This window comes from Coregonus clupeaformis, chromosome 29 (assembly GCF_020615455.1).
Source record: "Coregonus clupeaformis isolate EN_2021a chromosome 29, ASM2061545v1, whole genome shotgun sequence".
NCBI lineage: Eukaryota > Metazoa > Chordata > Actinopteri > Salmoniformes > Salmonidae > Coregonus > Coregonus clupeaformis.
In genome coordinates, this window is record NC_059220.1 from 40,672,755 (window position 1) to 40,682,429 (window position 9,675).

Here is a 9,675-nt window from a genome sequence, read left to right on the forward strand (position 1 = left end):
ATACACATTAAAGTTGAGGAACAAAATTAGCTTAACTATTGCCTTAGTGAGCACTAGTACAAAGCCAAAGCCATGCACACAATGTACCCATTGACATCACCTCAAAGTGCAACCACTTTTTTTAAACCTTAACACAAAACAATGCATTTAAAATGATAAGAATTAACAGAACAATAGCAACACCATTACTCTGACAACATTTGGGGTTCAATACTTTATTTAAATGTTTTTCCCTCTAACACATTTTCCTGATGTACATTTCCATCCAAAAGGAAAACTAAAAGGGAGGTAAAAGTGCTGAAAAAATGAAATAGCGTAATGATAATCAACGTCATCATAATCAGAAAGCTGACATAGCTCTTTGCCATTAACCATTCAAAAAAAGTTTTTTTTTGTTGAGAATTTCATAACTTTCACTTAACACATCCACACAGGCATCCTCGTACACTCACACACAAAATAAACATATCTGCTGCAAATTCCATAACTCTTAATGCAAAAATTGTAAGAGAGCTTCAAAAAAGGGCTCATCACTTTCCAAAAAGATAATACTTGTCTTTGGAAAAGCACACCCAAACCCCCCCCCGAAAACCACAGACATTCGACAATAAGGGAGGGGACAGAGGGGACCATAACACAAAAACATCACATGGAATTACAGCAGACAAAAGGGGGGCAAAGAACATAACTTGCACCAGCCATGAAACATACATATGACCCCAAATATGGGCAGCGATATATCATATAGCCAAGCCCCGTCACACCCATCCTTATCTAGGGGAGCATACATAACTCGTCTCTGCTTACAATTCATAAATAGGCACACATGTTTTCAGTTAGGATAGAGACAGTGACCACAATAACCATAACACATTCAGGCAGGGTAAGGGATACAAAAACACACAGAATTTACACCAATTCAATATCAGTGGGTCTTCAACCTGCTTCTGGAGAGCCACTGGGCTGCTGGTTCTGGCACAAAGCTCAATTGATTCATCACTTTGCATGGTGGTAAACATTTGTGGGAATGACTGACAGCTCCTCTCCACCTGAATAAAGCACTACAAGGGGAGTTTACCTGAATTATGAAGTTCATCAATTAAGCAATGCCGTGAAAAAATCCCAGTGACTCATCAGAATGAAGGTTAAAGACCATCTGCTCCAAACGCAACAAGCTTTCACAAATTAAAAATGGTCTCAGCGCAGAGACAGATGAGAAGTATTCTCTAATATACACCAGAGAAGGAGACAAATACCAAGTATAGGAATCTGGTGGCCAAGATGGGAGCACAATTCAAAAACAAAAACGTTCCAAGGTTCAAAATGTTTGCACCCCACACTTCAAAAGTCTAGAAACAGCCCTTCAACACATTTAACCTTCCTGAGAACCAGCTCACCTCCAACATACAGTTTCCTCCATAGCTTATGTACACTCTCCGCTAGCTGGATTTGGAGTAAGACAAGGCCTCTAAAGTGCTTCCATAGAGTGGGGTGTACAAGTCATTTGACGTCAGACAGTTATTATGTATGGCTTGTCATTGCACTAGCTGGGAGTGTTGCTTTGGTTTGGATAGATTGAAGGGGAGGGAGGTGGGGGCTAAATAAAATTTAAATAAAGAAATGCAGACAGAGCATGACAAATAATTACTGGAATGACTAGACAGCTAAGTTTCAAAGAGAATGGTTTGGGGTTGGGCTTAGAAAGAAAAATAACACTTCACATGATACCAAAAAAGTCTAGATCCATAATTCAATGCCAGTGTCTCAACCCATAATATAATATATATATTCATATAATTCAACCAAATGCAAATGACAAACACTTTTTTGATGGTGAGGGTGGAGTAGCAACGTCCCTCCAAAAAAAAAGCACAAAATATTAAGCTCTTAATCAATTCCCTTCCCCTCTTCTCCCACCCTCAAAAGAAAAATCCTACCAAAGGTAAAGGCACTTAAGTGCTTAGTTGCTGGTTCAGACTTTGGTCCACACCGAATGTCACCACATGGTGGCTAAACTAAAGCTAACCCAGGTTAAAATAGTCACATTGCCACCTACAAAAAAATTGCTGTTCCGTGACCCAGCACACAAAATGGCAAACATTTAAAAACATTACGTAGATAAAGTTTTGAATATGAACTCCAGTTCAAAACTTGCACATTAATTTTTTATTTTACCAAATCTAAGCGCATGTTGGTTACTTTTGTTGCACACTGGCACACAGAACTATGCGAGTTCAGTGTTCGTCCTTGCATAGGCTCAAGCAACACATTACCGGTCCTTCACTGATCCAGATGAACCCCGAAACTAGGAAATATGTTTTAACCATGTACAGTGGTTCTCAGTTCATATAAGACAAGGGCCATCATTGCTTTTGCCTGCTAGCCAAACTAAAGACAGCACAACGTTTGCTAGCTAACACAGCTCTCAAAACATTCAAGGTCCCGACAGCTACGTAAAGCAATTTAACACCTTTCAACAGCTTCAGATCTTATCTCGTATTATTTTGTGATTCCCCCAGTCCGTACATTGCTTTCTGCAAGCATGGACAACAGAACGTGTGTAACAACTAACATGGCAACCTCAGTTGCTAGGGGAAATTAACCATAATGCGCTATGATTTTGAAATTGTACCATTGATCTATAATATTGAATAAATGTTTTCATATAATTATGTACATGATGTTGAAACTTCAGTTTTGTTTCCTGGGTCACGGAATGCCTTTTCTGAAGCCTTTATTAGAGGGTGGCCCTTGGACTAAAAGCAGTACCCACGTTTAGTTTGGGCTGCTGAGCCAGCTCAACGTGCCCCAACCCATAGGTGTGACCTGCTCCAGAGACCATGCCTCCCCCCTCCAGGCCTGTGAACAGGGCAGATAACCACATCCTAGCTCTTATCTGGATGTGCACATTAGTTTGCACAAGTTGAAAGAGCAGCATCTGCCAGCTAGGGAGTGTAAGCAGTGGGGGGACAGGGAGCAGGCACTTACACAAGGAGGAGTTCAAGAGCAATTTAGCATTTCTGTGTTGGAGAGCCAACCCAGGGTGGGAGGGGGGCAAACGGTTGAGTCACTGCTGCTCATCCATCAGTGAGAGCCGTGTTGCCTTCTAGGTCCAAAATTAAAATTCCCTGGGTTTGGTTGGACAGAAATACTTAAGGAGAACAGTTGGCTCACTGGACTGGAAATTAAAATAGTCAGGTCAGTAGAACGGGAGATGGAGGGGGTGCAATTTCTAAATGGGGTTTAAAGTTTGGTGGGGGGGGACTTGGATGCCTGTCGTAGATCAGAGTACAACTTCTGCCATGTAAATCAAGAAGCGTGAGGTCCAAAATGGGAACGGAATTCCAGACACTTACATTTTGTTGAATGTGCCAGGCAGGCAGCAGTGCTCCCCTGGCCTCCCATGACCAGAAAAGGGTTCACGCCTGCCCCCATCAAACCCTTAGGGGGTGGTGGAGAGGGAAGTGAGTCAGCCCTCACACATAAGGTGGCCGTCACACACTGGCACAACCCCGCCACCCTCTTCCTTACACGCCCTCCTCACTTTAATTATTGGCTGCCATTACAGCTATTGGCTGGCCTCCACCAGACTGGGATCCCATTTCAGGCTGCTGCCTGCAAAGGAAGGCCTGAAAGGGGTTCCAGGGCCCCGCCAAGTGGGGCTCCTTTTAAGGAAAGGGACAGTCTCTCCCTGCTTCTCAGACTAGACTCCAGAAAGAGCGAGATGAAGGCCCTGTCCTTTTCTCAGAATGAGCTTACAGTACAGATTCCACCATGTGGACCGTAAACTCTGACATCTGAGAGGTCACTGCTGCACCAACAGTTTGGAAGAGGTTTAAAAGAAAAGATTAGCTCAGATCGGTGGGCAAATAAAGGGCCAAACAGTTACTGTATGGTGTGCTTCTCAATACTCATTCATGGCTTCCTCTCCTAGACGCCTTTCAAGCATTACCACAAACAGGTGAAAGGTTTGGATAGGCCGTCTACATTTCTATTTGACCTGTTGCATGGAGGAGAGGACACTAAGGAGAGGAAGCCACTTTACACTATTGAGACACTATGGAGATGCACCCTGCATAGTATACACTCAAATCCTGTATTGGCTGAACAGATGTAGGAGGGAGGCTGTTACCAACATTCACAGTGGAAAATAAAGTCTACACAGCACAGGCACTCCGGCAGCACTGTGCTAGTGATATTCTGTCATAGATTACCTTTCCTTTTTTACACCTTTGATTTAAAACAAAAATGAGCCATTCCTCTGCCTCCCTTTTACCTTGGATGCCTTCTAAAAGGAGATGGGGACAGTCATCTCACAAATAGAAAATTCCAAACACTGATGAGCAAACCCATACTGCTCATCAGTGAACTAAACATTGACGTCATCTCAGGATTACCTTTGACACCTTGTGCTTCACATCTCTTTTGTTAAATATATTTTGATACTATTTTTTACTACACCATTTTTTTTTATCATCTTTTTTCACATCTTCAATACACACAGAAGCAAAAACCCAAACAAACTTCTAAATATTTGTTTCCCTTTCTTTGAAGATGGACCAAATACACTTAGCATAAGGGGGGGGGGGGGCACCAAGTAGAACTCATTCTTGAAATCAGGACGTTAATTCTAAACTAATTTTCTCATTAGGGGAAATAAACAAAAACATTACAATCTGAGAAAAGGCAAAAAATATATCAAAATAACACTTAAAAAAATATCACTTTGGATCCAATGATCTTGGCACCTCTGTGGATACGGAATGAGAAGGGAGACCAAAAACTAAACTAAACACTTGCCTATTTAAATATATCCTTCATGACTACAGAGCGAAATGCCAGTTATGGCCCAATTTATTTTATCTGGTGCATCTCACTTTTTTTTTTTTTTTCCACTTCTTTCTCAAAGCAGCAGTCTTCTTGTGTTATATGGGTCTCTCAGTTACATGGCAGCCATGTTGGAATATTCTGGTTACACGAGGCCACGTAGTAGTTGCTGAAGTTGTGGTCTCGGACGTAGGGCGCCGGCTGGTAGTAGCAGGTGACGCTGGAGGCGTCTGGAATGGCGTTCTGCTCAGCCAGCACCCTGAAGGCAGTCAGCGAGATGAGGTTGAGGGTCTGCCGTCTCTCGTGGCCCATGAGGCACACCGTGCTCTCGTTGACCACGCGCCGCAGGATCATGAGGTAGTCGTACTTGCTCTTCTCCTCACCCACAAAGTGGCTCTGCAGGTAAGCCTCCAGCTTGCGTTGCTGCTCGCCAATGTCGGGGAAGTCGATGAAGAAGCGGGAGCACATATAACGCTCCAGGCCCTTGAACTCCTCCTCAGAGGTGGGCCGGAAGTCTCTCACCAGCAGGTTGCAGTACTTGAGCAGGCCGCCGCCGCGGATCTCCTCCGGCCGCTTGGTGGCGATCAGTTTGTTCATGAGGTGGTCCAGAGACGCGTCAAAGTCCCCGTACACGCTCTCGCCCACCACGGTGGGGTGGAAGTGGCTAGACATAGGGTTCTCCGGCGAGAAGTCGTAAAAGGAGAGCAGTGAGTCCAGCACAATCTGGAACGAGTCCACGCTGAACTCAAACTGCCGGCGGATAGAGTCCACAAACTTGAGCTCCACGTTGCGTCCGTTGTTGTTGGAGAGGGAGATGAGGCTCCAGCGGTCCTGCTCTGTATACACCTTGACCAGCTTCTGAACATAGGCCTCCTTCAGGGTCATGGGGGTGATCTTCTCCTTGTTCACCCCCTCAGGGAGGAAGTCCAGCAGAGTGCCCAGCACCACGTCTTTGACCAACTGGAACCCCGACTCCCGGGGCAGGTCCACCCTGAAGATGATGTCCAGGTCCTTGTAGCTCCAGCCAATGTCCTGCACCAGCACATGGCTGGCTGTAGAGCCGTTCAGACGGACGTCTTTCACTTTAATTCCCCTTAGCTCCAGACGGGTGCGCACCATCTGCACAATGTCCTTCAGCCGCACCTCCAGAGTGGGGAAGTTCCCTCGACCGTGGACCGGCACCACTTCTGTCAGGACCTCATTGAGACGGCTCACCTGGTCCCAGCTCAGCACACTGTGGGACACACTCTCACTTGTGGTAGTGCACATAGTGGACTCTGCCTTGTTAGCCATCTTCTACGTGTCTTTAAATTAACTAGGACAGAAAAGGAGAATAAAAAAATAAAATAAAAGCACAATTAGTTTATGAGTACCAAAAACTGTCGTTTCTGACCACACAGAACATGTATTTTTGTCTGGAAGGAGATGCCAAAACAGAATGCACTGTAATTCAAGCCTTTGTGATCACTTGGGCACTAGCTACTATGATGTATCGGTCTAACTGTTATAATGGAAATAATTAAGTTAACTTCAAACCAAACAGATGGTGCGCCCTAATTACGGCCATTCATGACAAACATCAGTATTCAAAACGTAGAACGACCACGAGACATGAAAAATATTGTTTTAACAGCTATTCTACAAAACAATGGAAAGGGATGCCTCCTGAACTTCTAGAACAGAGTGAGACAATATGTTTTCAATCGAGAACTAAGCAGCAGAGGTAAATAAAAGGTGCTCGAGAGCAATCATTTGGACGTCACAAACATCGTGCTCTAAATAAATTAAGATTTCCAATCATCAAACAATACTTCAAAATGTTAAGATTGTAACTAGCTACCTAACTACTTACATTTCATTTAAAAGGGGGAATATGATTTTTAGTAATACATCTGCGAAGTATTTACATTTGGGAAAATAACGCAGGCATGAATAACGTCAAAAATTCAATTTAGTCCGCCTAGCTAACTTCGCAAAAATTTGACTGACTGGCTAATTCCACGCGCCCGTGAAACTGGTTGAATGTGGAAGTCGACAGAACAACCTCGTGCAAGTACAGTAACCGTTTCTAAAAAAGCACTTCACCAATTTGTTAGATGGCCACAGCAAACGACGCAAAAGGGTTACACAAGATAGGAAACTACAGCGTAGGTAAAATTGATACCTAAACCAACTTCAAAAAATTATTTTAAAAAACAGGTAAGAAGTGACCTGCTGGCGAGCCTAGCTAAAGTTTACATCCCACAAACAGGCAAATCAAACCGTTTGGTAAATCGCATCAACTAGCTAGATGACCAAGGTTATAGTCAGAAGTGCACACAGAATGAGCTGATATGAAAATTATACATACGGTTATGAAGGTATCCTCTCAAGGCATTCAAATTGCACAATTAGAAGATATTAGCTGAGGAAACGTGCGGACACTTCCATAAATCCACTCGTGAGACTCACTATAAAATGTCAGTGCCTGTAAGTACGCATCTAGTACTAAAAGAAACGCCTTCTTCTTATATGCCGAAGAGCAACTGGCTGAACAACCCTCCACCTCGCACCCAGACAAGCACTTTAAAACACGTTCCCTACTCACACAAACGTAGCTAGATTCAGATGAGTCAATACAAATGTGAATACAAAATATTTACCTATAATCGAACTTCTTACTTCTACAACATTGGCAGCCTTGGAATTTTAAAACAACTAGCTAGTCTTTCTATTTGATTATATTAATGCGCTGAGCGAAGCCCTTGATTGGCTAGAAAGGTTTTTGTGTTGCCAGGTTCCCAGAAGCGTCTGATGCCTTCATTAGAACGCGGTCGCTGGATGATTTGGTTTCAGGTTGACAAACAAACTTTACACATTTACCAAATTTAACAGAGATTTGATACTTATGCTGCAATCTAATTTCCTAAACACAACCCAGTTCTTCCGTTTTTAACTGTTATGTTATTTACGGAAATGATTACCAGGGCATGGATTTGCAATTGTTGAAAACTCTCAAACCTTGTTGCTTTGGTAATCTATTTGAAAAGTGGTCTGTTTTTTAATTTTTTTTATTAAAGGAACAAATCTCCATAGAAAGGGGGAAAAAGACCTGGAAATAAATGACACATTTGCCACCCAGGCATTCATAACATGCAGACAATTCCTTTATGCATTCATAGATGAACACATGCTACAGTAGATATTATTCAGCTACAATCAAGTCGTGCCTGAAACTTCAAGTTAATTTTAGAGTCATTTTGAGAACATAAAAAAAAGCATGCAATGGATTTGTATGTGTATACTTAGCCTACTTTATGCATGTGTATACTTTATGTCTATACTTACTTTAGATTATTGTTACACATGATGAGTTGTGTAGGTTCATGACGCCCTATGCAAAATGAATATGTCCTATGCAGTGCTTGACTTGGACTGAAATAGGTTCCGCCCATACTCATTTTGGGTGCCGACGCAGGAGCTCCACAATACTTTGGAGCTAAATTGCAATATTCTATAAGAGGTACAGGAGCTCAAGCAGTAGAACATTTGAGATGATAGTACTCAGCTCCGCTGAGCTCCTCAAATCAAATAAAAAACAATGCAAATAGTCCGGGTAGCCATTTGATTAGCTGTTCAGGAGTCTTATGGCTTGGGGGTAGAAGCTGTTAAGAAGCCTTCTGGACCTAGACTTGGTGCTCCGGTACCGCTTGCCGTGCGGTAGCAGAGAAAACAGTCTATGACTAGGGTGGCTGGAGTCTATGACAATCGGTAGGGCCTCTCTCTGACACCGCCTGGTGTAGAGGTCCTGGATGGCAGGAAGCTTGGCCCCAGTGATGTACTGGGCTGTACACACTACCCTCTGTAGTGCCCGTCGATGAGAATGGGGGCATGCTTTGTCCTCTTCTTTTTTTATATCCTCATCATCAATCTACACACAATACCCCATAATGACAAAGCGAAAACAGGTTTTCAGAAATGTTTGCAAATTTATTCAAAATAAACAGAAATACCTTATTTACATAAGTATTCAGACCCTTTTCTATGAGACTCAAAATTGAGCTCAGGTGCATCCTGTTTCCATTGATCATCCTTAAGATGTTTCTACAAGTTGAATGGAGTCCACCTGTGGTAAATTCAATTGATTGGACATGATTTGGAAAGGCACACACCTGTCTATATAAGGTCCCACTGCTGACAGTGTATGTCAGAGCAAAAAAAACCAAGCCATGAGGTCGAAGGAATTGTCCGTAGAGTTCCGAGACAGGATTGTGTTGAGGCACAGATCTGGGGAAGCGTACCAAAAATTGTCTGCAGCATTGAAAGTGCCCAAGAAGTTTGGAACCACCAAAGCTCTTCCTAGAGCTGGCCGCCCAGCCAAACTGAGCAATCAGGGGAGAAGGGCCTTGGTCAGGGAGGTGACCAAGAACCCGATGGTCACTCTGACAGAGCACCAAAGTTCCTCTGTGCAGATGGGAAAACCAATCATGCCTTTATGGTAGAGTGGCCAGATGGAAGCAAATCCTCAGTAAAAGGCACATGACAGCCCGCTTGGAGTTTGCCAAAAGGCACCTAAAGGTCTCTCAGACCATGAGAAGCAAGATTCTCTGGTCTGATTAAACCAAGATTGAACTCTTTGGCCTGAATGCCAAGTTTCACGTCTGGAGGAAACCTGGCACCATCCCTACGGTGAAGCATGGTGGTTGCAGCATCATGCTGTGGGGATGTTTTTCAGCGGCAGGGACTGGGAGACTAGTCATGATTGTGGGAAAGATTAACGGAGCCAAGTACAGAGAGAACCTTGATGAAAACCTGCTCCAGAGCGTTTAGGACCTCAGACTGGGGGCGAAGGTTCACCTTCCAACAGGA

General features: G+C 43.5%; 1 protein-coding gene across 2 annotated transcripts; it reads right to left on the reverse strand.

Moving 5' to 3' along the window:
- Nucleotides 1-3,258: 3,258 nt before the first annotated feature.
- LOC121571679 (terminal nucleotidyltransferase 5C-like) lies at nt 3,259-7,538 on the reverse strand. 2 transcript variants are annotated; one of them, XM_041883283.2, is made up of 2 exons: nt 7,470-7,538; nt 3,259-6,142 (listed from the first exon to the last, which is right to left on the reverse strand). In XM_041883283.2, exon 2 carries the CDS (start codon nt 6,118-6,120, stop codon nt 4,939-4,941), a length of 1,182 nt encoding a protein of 393 aa, XP_041739217.1. In that variant the 5' UTR covers nt 6,121-6,142; nt 7,470-7,538; the 3' UTR covers nt 3,259-4,938. The 2 variants fall into 2 exon arrangements, with proteins under 2 accessions (XP_041739217.1, XP_041739216.1); XM_041883282.2 differs by lacking the exon at nt 7,470-7,538 and adding an exon at nt 7,178-7,392.
- Nucleotides 7,539-9,675: the final 2,137 nt, after the last annotated feature.

Bases quoted from the DNA above. Each gene is read 5' to 3' on its own strand.
- LOC121571679 (XM_041883283.2), bottom strand. From the start codon at position 6,120: ATGGCTAACAAGGCAGAGTCCACTATGTGCACTACCACAAGTGAGAGT.